Genomic DNA, 17,513 nt, shown 5'->3' on the forward strand with positions numbered 1-17,513 from the left:
CAAGCAGGGTGGATAAAGGGAAACCAGTAGATGTAGTCTATTTGGATTTCCAAAAGGCATTCGATAAGGTGCCACATTAAAGGTTACTGTATAAGATGTTGGGGGGGTGGGGGGGGGGGTGGTGGTGGGTGTGCGGGGAGTAATATATTAGCATGGATAGAGGATTGGCTAACTAACAGAAAACAGAGAGTTGGGATAAATGGGTCATTTTCAGGCTGGCAAACTATAACTAGTGGGCGCCACAGGGCTCACTGCTGGGGCCTCAACTATTTACAATCTATATGAATGACTTTGATAAAGGGGCCGAGTGCATTTCAGCCAAATTCTCTGACAATACAAAGATAGGTGGGAAAACAAGTTGTGAGGACAATACCAAATCCACAGGGAGATTGATAGATTACGTGATTAGGCAAAAAATTGGCAGATAGAGTGGAATACGTGAAAATGTGAGATTATCCACTTTGGAAGAATAAAAAGACAAAATATTATTTAAATGGAGAGAGACTACAGAATGCTGTGGTACACAGGGATCTGTGTGTCCTTGTACATGAAACACAAAAAGTTAGCATGCAAATAATTAGGAAGGCAAATGTGATGCTGGTATTTATTGCAAGGGGAATGGTGTATAAAAGTAGGGAAATCTTGCTATAAATGTACAGGCTGTTGGTGAGACCAGACCTAGAGTACTGCATGTAATTTTGGTCTCCTTATCTAAGGAGGGATATACCTGCATTGGAGGCAGTTCAGAGAAGTTCACCATGTTGATTCCTGGGATGAATGGGTTGCCTTATGAGGAAAGGTTGAGCATGTTGGGCCTACACATATTGGAGATTAGAAGAATGAGTGGTTATCTCTTTGGAACATATAAGATTCTGAGGCGGCTTGACTGGGTCGATGTGGAGAGGATGTTTCTCGTGCAGGAATCTAGAACTAGGGGGCATAGTTCCAAAATAAGGGGTCGCCCATTTAAGACGGAGATGAGGAGGTATTGCTTCTCTCAGAGGGTCGTGAATCTTTGGAATTCTCTACCCGGAGTCATTGAATATATTCAAGACTGAGACAGATAGATTCTTGAACTGCAGGTGAGTCAAGGGTTATGGGGAATAGGCAGGAAAGTGGAGCTGAGGCCAAGATCAGATCAGCCATGATATTATTGAATGGCAGAGCAGGCTCAAGGGGCCGAATGGCCTACTCCTGCTCCCATTTCTTAATTTCTTAACTACACTGTATGTGATTAATCTTGGTAGTAATCAAACATTTTAAGACAAATTAATCAGCTGGCAAACTTTGAGTTAAGTGTATCTTTTGATCAGAGGCCTGAATATTTATTGCAAAAACAGCAATTAGAATGCCTGCCTTTTAGAATCTATAGGACTCAATGTTATTTTACATTCTAATTGTCTTGTAAAATGAGACAAATGAATAGAAAGTTACAAAAGAGGAAATCACGTTGAAACAATCTTTATCTAGAAAGTATGAACAATACTATCTGCCAGTTTTTGTACTCAATTACTGATTCAATCTCTTTACTTGATGCTGTTCTCACAAACAATCACAAATTAATTCACCATTATAAAGAGTAACAGACCTGTTATTTGCCTCAGGCAGTGAAGGAAACTGACAATCTCTTACTCGAAGCAACAAACACTATAGGCCTTAAAAAAATGCCCAGCTGTTCTGGGATGAAGTACCTGCTTCAATTTAGGCTTGACCGAGGTTGCGTTTCTCAATCGTGCACAGAAATAACTGCAAAATAGCTTTTCCTGACCCTATTTCAACAAGAGTTGAGGTTCTGTAATGATTTTAAATGCAGTGACTCAACCAAATTGAGAGGCCACAATAAGCTTGCAATACAAAGTAAACAAACTCTGAATTTAATGTAAAACATCAAAAACCAAAATTTGTATTATCCTCAGATTCTTTGGTGAAATAGCATTAACACCAGAAACATTGATACAGACAGTACATTCATACTCAGTCCTGGGTAATGCCTTTAACCTGCACATTTCCTTCTATTCCAGCAGACAGAAATTTGCTAAGCTCCTGATGTTCAATTTGCCTTCTGATTCCTGCCCGTTATGGTACAAAAGCTATTTCAGAACTAGGTTTCACCAGTGTTCAGAATGAAAGATGAAACAATGTGTTTGTAAACTGTTAAAGTAATGATATATCTTTGCTATAAGGTGGAAAAAAAGCTACTACAACAGACTAACACAACTTTTTATTCTATTCTGAAACGTTGGCTGTCGCACTTTTCCAATAATCTGTAACCATTATCTAACCGGCATTCTGGTAAGCATGTATATGCTAAGTATTTTCAGTTTTTTTTATTTGCTGATTTCAAAAAGGCTATTGGGAGCATAGATTGCCTAGGGTTTAAGAAGCAAAGGCATACTTATGATCTGCAGATGCCACATTAGTTTAATCGATCCACTGGACACAATTACTTCCTGACAACGACAATGAAGGAGTACACTGTCTCCAAAAATTATGCCACCGACACTTTTTTGGATCCCCATTTCAGCAACAATCGATATTAATCGAAGGTAATGGTCCTTTGGCCATCAGGACCCCAGGATACATCACTATATTAGTTTCCCAATTCCATCATAATGACAGAAGAAAACCTGCACAGCCAATGGGGCCTCATATTTTGTGGGTGACAGTGATAACATTCATAATGGAACCTTTGGGTCTGCTACACCTTACAGCTGGTTTACACAACTCCAATTTTGTTGGGATCACCCATATAGGCTACTGGATCTGAGATTATACATGAATACTGTAATTGGGTGAATTTCCAATTATTAATGTGCAGGCATTTATAGTGCCAAGTGCATCAGGAACAACAACTTGCATTTCTACAGTGCTCCTCATGTGCAAGAAAATATCCCAAAGTACTTTACATTAAGGAGGATAAAACAGTGGATGCGAAACAGCAGGGGTAAAAAGCAAAAGTATTAGGGTGAAGTCCAAAGTTTTAGTTGAAGAGAAAGGCTTTGAGGCAATTTTTTAGAGCAAGGAAGGAGGTGGCAAGGCAAAAGACGCTGGGAAGGCAGTGGATATTTATGTGGAAGTTTCCGTGGAAGCATCCACATATCTTTTACCTTTGGCAATTCATTAATCTAGGGTATCTCTGCGTTATTTTCATGTCATATTAATCTCTCCTGTGCAGATGACAGAGGCAATACTCTGAAGACATGGTTTATGGCAGAGTGCCAAGTTATCAAGCTGGTTCACAGAGAGGTTCAATGGGGCTTATATGAACGGAACAACTATAGTACACTTCTAGAATTTCAAATGTGAGATTTCAGTGACATGACTTCACAAAGAGTAGTTTATGATTTAGTACAAAATCAGGTTTGCAAGCATGGGCCACAAAATTAGACAGGCCCGAAATGGAGGCAGGGATTGCAATGCATAATTAACCTGCGCCTATTGATTGCAATGCAGCAACAGGCAAACTTCATGATACCTGCAAATTTGCATGATAGCTGTGTGACGCCAGTGCTAAATGTGCTGCTCAGCAGTTGCACGCTTCAGCAGGCGGCCCAAGTTTGTGTGACACTACCACCATTGAAACTAGCCTGCAATATTTAAAGCCAGCCTGCACCTCTTAAAAGGGGAGGTGCATTCTAGCTGCAGCAAATGCTGGAACGGATTGCTGAAGAATGTGTGAGCAAGAAGAACATTGAATTAAGGCACAACAGGGCAGAGCGCTTACTCCAATGGCCTCACGGAAGTGGTCAAGGTCAGTGGATGCAACTTCAAATGCTCAAATGCAACCAATTGCACCATGCAACCAAATAGCCTTAGACACTGCTCAATGCACCACACCCCCATGAATCACGAAGAATATCAGTCACAACTCATACCTAACATTCACAGCCTCACCTCATCCTCACACACTTAGCATCTGCTGCAAGTCTCACACACACTTCTAAAAGCTTGCACAGGCTGCCAGCTATTCAACCAAAACAGCCACATCATCCAAACACATTGCACCATATTCACTGATGCATTTCCGTCTTTCTTGCAGGACAAGGTGGCGCATAACCAGAGACAGCAGGAGCTAACCAGCAGGGAACAGGCACGGCTTAATAGAGAAGACGGTGCCCTCCATCATTGGAGTTGCCATGACTGAGGCCATGGCCAGCTGTGGGGCTGAATCCATTGAAGATGACAGTATCCTCATACCTAATTTTCCTTCTCACATCCCACTTCCCTCTCATCCCACAATCTCTACCAACGTACAAACTGCAGATAATGTAATCATGCGGCTCTTGTCAGCCCCCCTCCACTCATTACAACCCTACCCTGTGCCTTTCTCCTTTCAGATACCCAAGAATTGCCAGATGGCCAGGCAGTGGTGGAGCAGCAAGAGATGGAAGAGCAGGAAGACAGTGATGAAGATAAAACACCATCACTCACACTCACTGCCACCAGTTCAGATACTGATACTGTGGGTATTTTAGAGGATAGTTTAGAGGCATAGATTCATAGAGTTATACAGCACAGAAACAAGCCATTTGGCCCATTGTTTCTGTTCCGGCCATCAAGCACCTAACTATTCTAATCCCATTTTCCAGCACTTGGCCCGTAGCCTTGTATGCTATGGCATTTCAAGTGCTCATCTAAATACTTCTTAAATGTTGTGAGGGTTTCTGGTTCTACCACTTCTTCAGGCAGTGCGTTCCAGATTCCAACCACCCTCTGGGTGAAATTTTTTTCCTCAAATCCCCTCTAAACCTCCTGCCCTTTACCTTAAATCTATGCTCCCTGGTTATTGACCCCTCCAATAAGGGAAAAGTTTCTTCCTATCTAACCTATCAATGCCCCTCATAATTTTGTATACCTCAATCAGGTCCCCCCTCAGCATTCTCTGTTCTAAGGAAAACAACCACAGCCTTTGCAGTCTCTCTTCATAGCTGAAATGCTACAGCTCAGGCAACATCCTGGTGATTCTCCTCTGCACCCTCTCCAGTGCAATCACATCCTTCCTATAGTGTGGTGCCCAGAACTATACACAGTACTCCAGCTGTGGCCTAACTAGCATTTTATTCAGCTCCATCATAATCTTCCTGCTCTTATATTCGATGCCTCAGCTAACAAAGGCAAATATCCCATATGCCTTCCTAACCACCTTATCTATCTGTGCTGCTGCCTTCAGTGATCTATGGACAAGTACACCAAGGTCCCTCTGACCCTCTGTACTTCCTAGGGTCCTACCATCCATTGTATATTCCCTTGCCTTGTTAGTCCTCCTAAAATGCATCAGCTCACACTTCTCAGGATTAAATTCCATTTGCCACTGCTCTGCCCATTTTACCAGCCCAAGTGTATCGTTTTGTAATCTAAGGCTTTCCTCCTCACTATTTACGACACCACCAATTTTCATGTCATCTGTGAACTTACTGATCATATCTCCGATATTTATGACTAAATCATTAATGTACACTACAAACAGCAAGGGTCGCAACACCGATCCCTGTGGTACACCACTGGTCACAGGCTTTCACTCGCAAAAATAACTCCCGACCATTACCCTCTGCCTCCTGCCACTAAGCCAATTTTGGATCCAATTTGCCAAATTGCCCTCGATCCCATCGGCCCTTACCTTCTTAACCAATCTCCCATGTGGGACCTTATCAAAAGCCATACTGAAGTCCATGTAGACTACATCAACTGCTTTATCCTCATCTACAAATCTAGTCACCACCTCAAAAAATTCAATCAATTTAGTAAGACACGATCTCTCCCTAACAAAGCCATGCTGGCTATCCCTGATAAATCATTGCCTCTCCAAGTGGAAAGGCCCTCAGAATTTTTTCCAATAGTTTCCCAACCACTGACGTTAGACTCACTGGACTGTAATTACCTGGTTTATCCCTACTACCCTTCTTGAATAATGGTACTACATTCACTGTCCTACAATCCTCTGGTACCTCTTCTGTGGCCAGAGTGGATTTGAAAATTTGTGTTGGAGCCCCTGCTATCTCCTCCCTTGCCTCACATAACAGGCTGGGATACATCTCATCTGGGCCTGGGGATTTATCCACTTTTAAGCCCGCTAAAACCGCTAATACCTCCTCCCTTTCAATGCTAATTTGTTCGAGTATATCACAATCCCGTTCACTGATCTCTACACCTACATCGTCCTTCTCCATAGTGAACACAGATGAAAAGTAATCATTTTAAACCTCATCTATGTCCTCCGGCTCCGCACACAGATTGCCACTTTGGTCCTTAATGGGCCCTACTCTTTCCCTGGTTATCCTCTTGCCCTTAATATACTTATAAAACACTTTAGGATTTTCCTTTATCTTGCCCGCCAGGGTTTTTCATGTCCCCTCTTCGCTTTCTTAATTAATTTTTTAAGTACCCCCCCTACACTTTCTATACTCCTCTAGGGCCTCCGCTGTTTTCAGCACTCTGAATCTGCCATAAACCTCCTTTTTTTTCCCTTATCCAATCCTCTATATCCCTTGACATCCAGGGTTCCTTGGACTTGTTGGTCCTATCCTTCACCTTAACAGGTACATGTTGGCTCTGAACTCTCACTATTTCCTCTTTGAATGACTCCCACTGGTCTGATGTAAACTTTCCTACAAGTAGCTGCACCCAGTCCACTTTGTTCAGATCCTCTTTTATCATATTGAAATCGGCCTTCCCCCAATTCAGTATCTTCATTTCCATCTTTGTCCTTTTGTATAGCTACTTAAATCTTACAGAGTTATGGTCACTATCCTTGAAATGCTCCCCCACTGACACTTCTGCCACTTGTCCAGCTTCATTCCCTAGGAATAAGTCCAGTACTGCCTCTTCTATGTACTGGCTCAAAAATCTGTCCTCTATGCATTTTAAGAATTCCGCCCCCTTTAAGCCTTTTGCACTAAGACGATCCCAGTTGATATTGGGGAAGTTGAAATCTCCTACTATTATTACCCTATTATTTTTACAACTCTCTGAGATTTGCCTTCATATCTTCTCCTCTATCTCTCCCCGACTGTTTGGAGGCCTGTAGTACACTCCCAGCCAAGCGATTGCCCCCTTTTTGTTTTTAAGTTCTATCCATATGGCCTCATTTGAGGAACGTTCTAAGATATCATCCCTCCTTACTGCAGTAATTGACTCCTTGATCAACAGTGCAATGCAACCTCCTCTTTTACCCCCTTTTACGGTGGGATCTGCACATGATGAGACACTAGGCATGAGTGGTCTGTAGTCAGGGCAGGGGATGAGTGCAGCACAGGTGCCAGATCACCAGAGCATGAGGCTGCACATGAGTTCTGCTACAGTCGATTCAGATGAGGACTTTGCTGGGGTGGCGTACATAAAAAGGCTGATGAGTATGCACAATGAAATGCTGGGTGCATTGGCTGTCTGCCAGAAAGCCTGCAGTCAATGTCAAGGAGCATGTAGGAGTCTGGAATCAACTAGGCATAGGGATATGTGCAGAGCTTGGAGCCCATCCTCTCCAGCGTGGAAGTGGTGGCCAACTCAATTAGCATACTTGGCGATGTCCTAATGCAGCATCTGATGGCTGATGCCTCATATTTCCATATAGCATAAGCAGATGCCATCCAGTGGAAGCTCAGACTTTTGTAATGCAAGGTCAGCTTGTTGCCATGCAGGCTCAGACAGCTGCCATCATGGTTGCCGATACGAGTGTTCAGAGGGGCTTGCAGGGTTTCATAGCAGACCAACAAGTCCTCCAACAGATTACTACGATTGCTGTGGCCCTGCGTTGGGGACTGGCAGTGTCTCCATGGAGCATGAACCTGCTGTCTTTTCTTTGGATGATAGCATTCATGGTCCCACCACTGCCACTTGGCGTTTGCTATTGCCAGTCAAGCAGCCAGCTCAGACTGCTGCCACACATGTCGAGATGGTGCAGTCCGTAGCCAAACCTTCTAGTGCCAGAGCTGATTGATGTCATCCTACAAGGCCATTTGCAGTCTGCCTCACTGAAAGTCAGCTGCCTTCCATCAGCCATGATGCAGCCACTGGGGTAGCACTGGGTAGGAGCACAAGGACAAACAAAGCCACAGGAAGACAGGCAAAAAGGGAATGCACAAGTGTAATTAGTTACCAATTGAAAGTAATGTGGCATAGTTTGATTTATAAATTTGATTTGGATTTTTTTTTTGATGACTTTTGTTTTTTCATTGTGGCCAAGCAGATGCTGTAATGATCAGTAATAGAGGGAAGGGAAGGTGTGGAACTGGTGGTAAATGGGGAATTGGGATTAAGTTTACTGATATTGCAGTCGGAGGAGTCGATCATGGACAGACTGGCCAGAGGGGGACTGTGTTGGTTGTCTTCTCCCTTGTTCCTCCTCCTCTTGCTTCTCCCATTCCTCCTAATTACTCGCTGTATAGCTGGTTGCAAGAATTGTGCCCTCATAATGGCAATGTTGTGCAGCATGCAGCAAACCACCATGAATGTTGACATGCATGATGCTGAGTACTGTAGCACTCCTCCACAGTGCTCCAGACAGCAAAAGCGATCTTTAAGCATCCCAAAAGTCTGCTCGGTCACATTTTGTGTGGCAGCATGGTTCTTGTTCTATGGATGCTGCCCATGTGTGTGTGGGTTGCACACTGGAGTCATGAGCCATGTTGTTAAAAGATAGCCCTTATCATCCAGTAGCCACCCTCTGGTTTGTCATGGTGGCTCAAATGCCAGGCATTGACTTGCATGATATGCTACATATGGTCACACACTAGTGAAACGTTGAGGGAGTGGAATCCCTTTCGGGTTGCGGTATATCTCAGAGTTGATGTGCGGTGCTGACAAAGTGGTGTGTGTGCAGTCAATGGCACCATGCATCATGGGGATGGTTGCAATCTTTGCAAGGCTGGGTGCATGCTTCACCTGTTTCTCTGTGAAAAGAAAGACTGAAATGTATTCAGCTCTCTTGGTATACAGAGATTTGGTGACCTCCCTTATGCAACAGTAGATAGCAAACTGGGAGATGTTGCAAATATCGCCTGCTCCAGCCTGGAAGGAGCCAGACACATAAAATTTCATGGCCACTTTCACCTTCACAGCCACTGGCAGCACCGTCCTCGCCCTACTCTGAGGCTGCAGTTGTGGCTGCTGCAGGTGGCAGGTTTCAGTAAGGACGCCCTTAATGAAGCAAAGGTTCAGGCAGGAGAATTACTCAGTGAACACGCTGGGCATATACGGTCTCCTAGTGAGAGCCCTTTTCCCCCTCATTCTCCTCCCTTTTCCAGCAGCCTGTTCTGTTCTGTGTCACCTTTGCTTATTCTCCCTGTCATGCTGTAGTCCAGGGGCATATAAACTACTGCACCAATTTTGAGAACAATTGATTTGTGGAGAAACATTTACCAGGTGCCACACCACTTCCTATAGACTTTAGCAACTTTAAACAGTCTAGAAGCCATCAAATGTTTCTACTATCACAACAACAGCCAGTAGAAATCAATAGCAACTAACATGAAAGTAGTTGATGATCCCTTTAAATAGCATTGGTGGGACGTCCTCCCTGCTGCTGAACGCATGTTCAGCTCTGTGAAGTTAAGAAAGGGCATTACCTGAAGGGTTGAGTTCCAAAATGGCAGCGCAGGCATCAAATCTTATATTGATGGCCTCCAGTTTTGCCTTCCCTATACGTGGAAACATTCGCTCAGTGTCTATTGTCATAGTCCTGTAGTTTTTTTTCGGAAATATGCGGTTTGCCTTTAAGGCTTGCAAAGAATCAGTATTGCTTTAAGAACCAGCAAGCCTGAGGAGTTATAGGATGGTGCATTTTCGTTGCCTTAGAAACAGCCATTTGGAGACTGCGATTCAAAGGGTGTATTCTGGTTACCATAGATATAGCCACTGGGAGTGAGTATCAAGCAATACATTTGTTACAATTCAATTTTGATCTGGCTTTTGAGTTAAAGACAGTTTGTTCTAACAGAACACAAACACAGAGGAGACAGACAGATAGCTGTGGAGCAAAAAAAGAGCTCTCAACCATTTAAACTGAAGGCATAGGAGTTTTGTCTGTTTAATTATTATCTCTCAAAATTCAAAAAAAAAGTCAAGCCAAAGTAGAGATCTCTGATAATTTGAACTGAAGAAAGGGATTAGACTGTGAGAATCTTTTATCCCTCAAAAACTCTAAAGTCAGATTGATTCTACTGAAAGTGTTTGCAAGTCACTAATTGTTGAAATTCACTGGAGAAGGAAAGCATCACCTACTGCTGGAGTTAGACTATGGACTGTTCTACTGTGGAAGAACCTTTTTTCCCGCATTGGACTGCTGTGAGGACTTCAAGCAACATCTGTGAGGACTTCAAGCAACATCGGACTGTAAATTTGCAAGGACTCTAATTTTTTCTATTTTAAATGTTGTTTATATCTTCATAGTGTTTAAGAATTTAGTTCTTCTAATTAAAGAGTTAATTTATTGATTTAAAGACACCTGGTTTGGTTAGCCTAATTCGGGGGTTAATAGATGGTACCATCTGGCTGGGTCTTTCTTTAATTTGGAAAGTTTTAAATGATATGTTAGGCAACCTGCGGAGCGACGGGATTGAATTATCAGTGCGTTTCTCCCACCACAATCAGAATCATGTATTTTGATTGGGGGCTTTGACTGGAGCGGTCCGTCATAACACTATTCTATCAAAACCTTTCATAATTTTAAAGACCTCTGCTAAATCATCCCTCATCCTTTTCTTTTCAAGTGAAAAAAGACAAAACCTTCCTGACAGATGTAATCTCGCAGTTCAGGTATCATCTTTGCAAATCTTTTTTGCACCCTCCCTGGTACCTCTATATCATTTTCATAGGGCAACTAGAACTGTACACAGGACTCCAAGAATGGTCTAACTAATTTCTCTACTTTTTACTACACTATCGGGTCTTGCTCTCAAATGCTAAAACTGATCACTATTCCAGGATCATCTTGGAGTGAAAAGATAACCCAGTGCTTCTTTTCTCTACTGCAAACCGTCTTCTTAAACCCCTCTCCCCTGTCCCCTCCACCCTTACCTCCAACAATAAGTGCGAGAAACTCATGGACCTCTTTGCCACTAAAATCGAGACCATCCGATCAGCTGCCTCTGCCACGTCCTTCCCTCTCTTCCACTAGCCCAACACATGATGCTCCCCTTGCCTTAGCCCTGAACTTGCATCTTTCTCTATTTTCTCTCCTCTTTCCCCTCATGCCCTCTCTGAGCTCATCTTGTCCATGAGACCCATCTCCTGCTCCCTCGACCCTATTCCCACTGAACTGCTGACAACCCAACTTCCCCTCCTGGTCGCCATATTAGCCGATATTGTAAATGGTGCTCTCTCTTCAGATGTTGTGCCTCTCTCCTTTAAATTTGCCAGCACCACCCCTCTCAAAAAAAATCCTTGACCTCACTGCCCTTGCAAATTACCATCCCATCTCCAACCTCCCTTTCCTCTCCAAAGTCCTTGAACATGTTGTCGCATCCCAAATCCATTCCCATCTTTCCTGGAACTCCATGCTTGAATCCCTTCCATCAGGTTTCTGTCCAAAACAGCTCTTACCAAAGTCACAAATGACATCCTATGTAACTGTGATAAATGTAAACTTTCCTTCCTCATCCTTCTTGACCTGTCTGCAGCCTATGACACAGCTGACCTCATCATTCTCCTCCAACTCTCCACTGTCATCCAGCTGGGTGGGACTGCTTTCAACTGGTTCTGTTCTTATCTATCTAATCGGAGCCAGGGAATCACAAGCAATGGCTTCTCTTCCTGCTGCTGTGCCGTTACCTCTGGTGCCCCCCAAGGATCTATCATTGCCCCCTCCTGTTTCCCGTCTACATGCTGCCTCTTGGTGACATCATCCGAAAGCACAGCATTTTCACATCTATGCTGACATCACTCAGCTCTACTTCACCACTACTTCTCTCGACTCCTCCACTGGTGCTAAATTATCAGACTGCTTATCCGACATCCAGTATTGGATGAGCAGGAATTTCCTATTGAATATTGGGAAGACTGAAGCCATTGTTTTCCGTCTCTGCTCCAAACTCCGTTCCCTAGCTACAGACTCTGTCTCTTTCCCTGGCAACAGACAGAGATTAAGCCAGTCTGTTCGCAAACCTGATGTCACATTTGACCCCAAGACGAGCTTCCAACCTCATATTAGTTCCAACACTAAGACTGCCTATTTCCACTGCTGTAACATCACCTGACTTCGACCCTGCCTCAGCTCATCTGCTGCTGAAACATTCATTCATACCTTTGTTACCTCTAGAGTTGACTATCCCAACACACTCCTGGCTGGTCTCCCACATTCTACTCTCCATAAATTGAGGTTATCCAAAACTCTGTTGCCCATGTCTTAACTCGCACCATGTCCCATTCCCCCATCAGACCTGCACTCACTGATCTACAATGGCTCCTGGCCAAGCAATGTCTTGATTTTTCTCATCCTTGTTTTCAAATCCCTCCATGGTCTCACCACTCCCTACCACTGTAATCTCCTCCAGCCCTGTAACCCTTGTCATGACCAGGTGAGATCGGGGTCTAGGGGTTCCCTCTCAGCCTTTTACTGGTTTGACCGTAACAGGGTTTAATTTTTAAAACACTGCTTTTAGCTTCCTCTCAGTGAATCGTTGTTCACTGGTCTCCAATTGTAATGGCAAAGAAATCAACCAGACAGGTTTTCTTAGATTTAAACAAGAAAGGTGTAAATTTATTATTCTTAAAACTCTAATTCGGTTAAAATTACTAAAATACGCGATGCGACCATGCACAGTTCCACACACGCAGATAGAAACAGAAAAGAGAAAGAATCAAGGGGAAAGGTTTGAAGCAATAGTTGGAGTTCATTTACTGTCTTTTGAGTTTGATGTAAAGTCTTTGATTGCAGTTTGATCTTGCTGCCTCGTTGGGGCCCAGTACACACTTTCAAACTTGTTTTGATTGTTTTCTGTCTTCTTGAAATCCAATTGCAGTTTCTTCTTTTCGTGAGAGAGAGCGAGACAGGGAGATGCTGTCTTCCTTCAAGTTCAGTTGCAGTGTGACCTCAAACAGTTTTGTGAACACAATTCAAACCAAACTGGGGCCAGCAGAACAGTCATGTGACTAGCTCTTTTTTCAGGACAACCTGCCCGGGGAAGTTTTGTGGATTCTTTCAATCTAATAGACATCCTCAGTAGGGGCTGGAATGTTGACTTTCACACATTCAATGTCTGGTGATCAAAATCCATTTGGTTAATTGCATCAGGGAGCAGTTCCATTGTTTTCTCCAGGCAACTGTCTCCTAGAATGCAAATGTTTCCAGCTACTGTCCTGTTAGAATGGAGGTGCATCCATGTTTTCAGTCCAGTAAGATTTTAAATTAATGTTCCATATGATGGAATTAATATGCCTCATTCTTGGCAGGTGTGGTTATTATCACACCTCCACATCCAGCAGAATTAAATGTGTTTTTTAAGAGCATTTTATTAAAAAAAGTCTGGAGTGAAGAGTAAGTACAGGAAAACACACATGCGTTTCTCTCATTCATTCAGAAATCCTAAAAATTGTTACCGCCTGTTTTTCCTTTGTAGCAGTGCTGCTTTAAACTGCCCCTTTTCCCTTGAGGTGGGTTGAGTTATGTGTTGCCCCAAAGGGGTTTGAAGGTTCTTCACTATCAGTCGACAATGGTTTGGGAATGGGCATCCCAGTAAATATGTGATTTCTGGAAAGGTTTGCACTTTGCACATTTCCATGACTGTCTAGGGTGCCTTTGTTCCTGTTGAAGTCTGCAGGGGGAGGGTTAGGTTTAATTAGCCCTAGGTTGGAGTTCTGCTCATGAAAGTCAATAGTGGGTAGATCCATTCTGAACTCTCAGTGCTTTGATGAGTCATGCAAGGGCTTTTCACCTTAGGGGATGGGTGGTTCCCTTTTCTGTTGACTGTGGGGGAGGATTCTTTGCTAATCTTCTCTTTGTCCTTTGGACACTCCTGCTTGTAGGTATTTGTCCAGATTGTACTGCACTCTCCTGCGGCATTTCAACTAGGTGAGGCATGATTTCTGTGCCCTCTTGAGGACTTTCTTTGTCTCTGCAGTTTCTGTAAATACTGTTAGCAACTCTAGTGGTGTGCTTCTGGTGTCCGCATATACGTAGGAGGATGTGGTATCTACGTTTTCCAACATTTCGAGATGGGCTGACAGTAGGGGTTTTCATTTGGGATTCCTCCAGGCATTCCTGTAACCTGTCCTTTTTGTCCCTTTTCCCCTTCCTGTCTAACCTTTTGCCAGTCCTGTGTCTGCCTGTCCCCTTTTGTTCCCAGCAGGGGTCCCTTACAGTTCACTAGCCCTCTGCTGGAGGGTCCTCCAAACACCGATACAGAACCTAGGGCTGCAAATTTCACTGTAGGTTGGGGTTTCCCTTCAACCTGGCACATGTGGCAACTCCTGCAGTACTCCACCACATCAGATACCTTGCATGACAACCTCAACAGCACTGTGGATAGCTCAGTTCCAGCTTATTTGGTCTGTTCTCACTCAGACAATTAGTCCAAGTGAGCCTTTTATAAAACACATGAGCTTCAAGGACTGGTGTCAGATGTTGCTATTTCTCATGATAGTGACAATGTGGCTACAAAATTCAGTCCCTTTCCAATGCCAGTACAGAAGGTATCTTCTAGCCTGAGCCAAACGGATGTGCAAGTAACATGACACTAGAAGCAGTCCGACAGAAAGATCAGCATTACTGAGAAAAGTCTTCAAGGGCTCAATTGGTAGAGCCCCTCAACCTCTCCTAATACTGAGCTTGCAGCACATAGGTGGAAGAGGTTAGGCTAATGAATGAGTAGAATTTTAGGCATAAAACATAATCACGGTGATAAAAAGTAGGAAGAGGCAATCAATAAATGTGCAAATCTTTGTCAGATTGGTGTGTTTATCTATCATTTTAATTGAGGTCTCTTGCTCTCTTTTTTTATTTGGTAATGCATGCTTTCAAGTATCCTTTCCTTGAAAGGATATTAAATGTGTAACAGTTGAATAATTGTTATCTAAGAGCAATGCAAGGGATCAATGACAATTTGTTTTCATAGAACCATACAGGGCAGAAGGCGGCCATTTGGCACATTGTACCTGTGCTGGATCTTTAAAAGAGCTATCGCTCCACACCTTTGCTCTTTCTCCATATTCCTGAAAATTTCTCCATGTCAAGTATATATCCAATTCAATTTTGAAAGCTACTATTGAATCTGGTTTTATCACTCTTTCAGGCAGTGCATTCCAGACTGTAACAACTCACTGAGTAAAAAATAACTAATTTCCCTGCTGACATTTTGGCAATTATTTTAATCTGTGTCTACAGGTTACCTACCCAGATTTCCACTAAGCTAGTGGAAACAGTTTCTCCCTATCTGCTCTATCAAAACCTATTATAATTTTGAATTATTTGCCTAAAATTAAATTTTTGCTTTTACTGTTTGAATAATCCTAGTGGCAGAAATTGTGAGAAAACTAACAGGCATTCCAGGAACAGTTTATCCACATTGTCTACCTTCATCAACATGTTGGGTGGGCAAATTCAGTCTATATTAAGGTCACTGCATAAAATGACAGGCAATTTTTGGGGCATGGTTTTGTTAGTTGGTCTGTCCACCCATTTCTGTAGCATTTGAAGTTGGACAGATGCTGTCAGGCAAATTCAGCTCTTGCATTTCTATCACTTATATGATGAAGGACATTAATACTTAAAGTACAATTGATATAAAATGATAAGTTAGTGGCAACTCATTATTGTGGATTTGTTTTTAGTTGCATATTAACAGCTGCTGGATTTGCACAATGAGATCCTAGTGTGACTGCTGTATCTAGCCCTGGACTTGAATGGACAGCAATGGTTACTGTACCATGAGAAACATTTCTAAACAGCTACTAATATTTTACTAACAATCCTCCCCCTTGTTTCTCCATAAGCTGCATATATCAATGTATATTTAGTGCACAAAATTGATTCTATCCTCAGTAATTAATTTTTCAGCTTTCAAGCCTTGCATGAAAACTCTTTGCTCTGTTATCTCTTTAATACTTATATGTGCGATTCACCTACTTTCTTCCCTTTTGGGGGGCTCATCCTTGTAGGTTCCCCAAAGTGTCAGCTGAAACTTAGTGATAGATCCTGATGTTGATTCATTCTTACTTCTCTCACAATCCATGACAGAATTGGCATGATCGGTAATCTGAAAGAAAAAATACAGTTCTTATTTAAACCACGGTGAGTTCGAACTTTGCCTTTTCAACCTTGAAACCTGGGTTCAAATCTAGCTCAGACAGACGAGATGAAAGCTTTCTCTGTCTTCTGGTTACAAGAGTTCTATGTGTTTGAGCAGTCTGCATTCAATTCCCACTGGCCACAGTTCATAGCACAAGACTTTCCACAATTTAGGATTTTATAAAACCTATTTACAGAAACCTAGATGAAGAGCAAAGATGTATGGCACAACCAACATTGAAAAAGCAAGAAAGAGAACTTAAAAAACCAAAAAATAATGACTAAAGTAAACTAAGTCTGGGTTCAAAGTTTGTGAATTGTCAAGGAAGGGAAGGTTGAGGGAGGTAAAGAGTACTACAATTTTGAGATCCTGGAAAAGAATAATATAGAGTGACAGACTGGGTGATTTTGATTGTTCTCAACTTAGTAACACCCACCACAATGCAGAGGAAATGTCTGTCAGACTGTCAGACTTAGAGAAATTAGAGAAGAACAGTCAGGGGGCAATTAGCATAGAGGCATAAGTAGACAAGAAAAATTGCAATGGATTAACACTGGTTGGAGGCTATAGATAAAAGAAGGATTGCTTGACGGACAAACCTTTTCTTTATTTTATTTTTAAGTTCAAGAAACATGATGGAAGTGCTTCCTCAGATCAGGAACAACATTCAAGTCTTGGACACATTTCAGCTTTATAAAGGGTTAAGATTTGCTGAGAAGAGGTGTTAGTAAAATGGAAACAAAGCTTTCTGAAGGTTGTTGTAGCAATAGAGGAGAGGTCAAGAATTTCATTTACTACCAGAGAGGGCACTCAAGCTACTGTTTGTAATAGATGAAGAAGGGCTGAGTTGAACCAACAAAGATATGGTATCTGTTGAGAGACAGGATAAAGATATTTTCAAAGAATTGAAAGAAGTAACATTTTCATTGTGGCATCAATTACCTTGGAGGAGATCAAGATTTAATGTTGCATTGTGACAAGAATCAAGGGTGTGTAATCTGAAGGAAGTTCATGAATGTAAAGTGGACTGAACAACGGGCAAACACATTCAGAATGGTTGTAAAGATGGCTAGTGTGGAAAATGGAAATGCCATATTGGATAGAGAATAAGGGCTGAATTCTAACTTTCCGTTCACAGTGGGGAAGCCTGGCAGAGCATTGGGAATCTGGAAATTTCAGCAGCGTGTTCCACGGTGAATTTTTGACGCAGTCACTGCAATTGCATCTGATGCCTGGGTTTCCTGACCAACTGCAGCAAGTGGGTGTAATGATGACTCACAGCAGTGTATTTCAGCT

General features: G+C 42.6%; 1 protein-coding gene across 3 annotated transcripts in view; it reads right to left on the reverse strand.

The window, feature by feature from the left end:
* Positions 1-17,513, reverse strand: part of LOC137371359 (PC3-like endoprotease variant B) — a 906,432-nt gene that overhangs the window by 36,352 nt on the left and 852,567 nt on the right. For all 3 annotated transcript variants that reach the window (XM_068033824.1, XM_068033825.1, XM_068033826.1), the window contains one exon: positions 16,055-16,184. In XM_068033824.1, the coding sequence (XP_067889925.1) occupies positions 16,055-16,184 (130 nt within the window). The remainder of the gene's footprint in view (positions 1-16,054; positions 16,185-17,513) is intronic.

The sequence above is a fragment of the Heterodontus francisci genome, chromosome 6 (assembly GCF_036365525.1).
Source record: "Heterodontus francisci isolate sHetFra1 chromosome 6, sHetFra1.hap1, whole genome shotgun sequence".
NCBI classification, from domain to species: Eukaryota; Metazoa; Chordata; class Chondrichthyes; order Heterodontiformes; family Heterodontidae; genus Heterodontus; species Heterodontus francisci.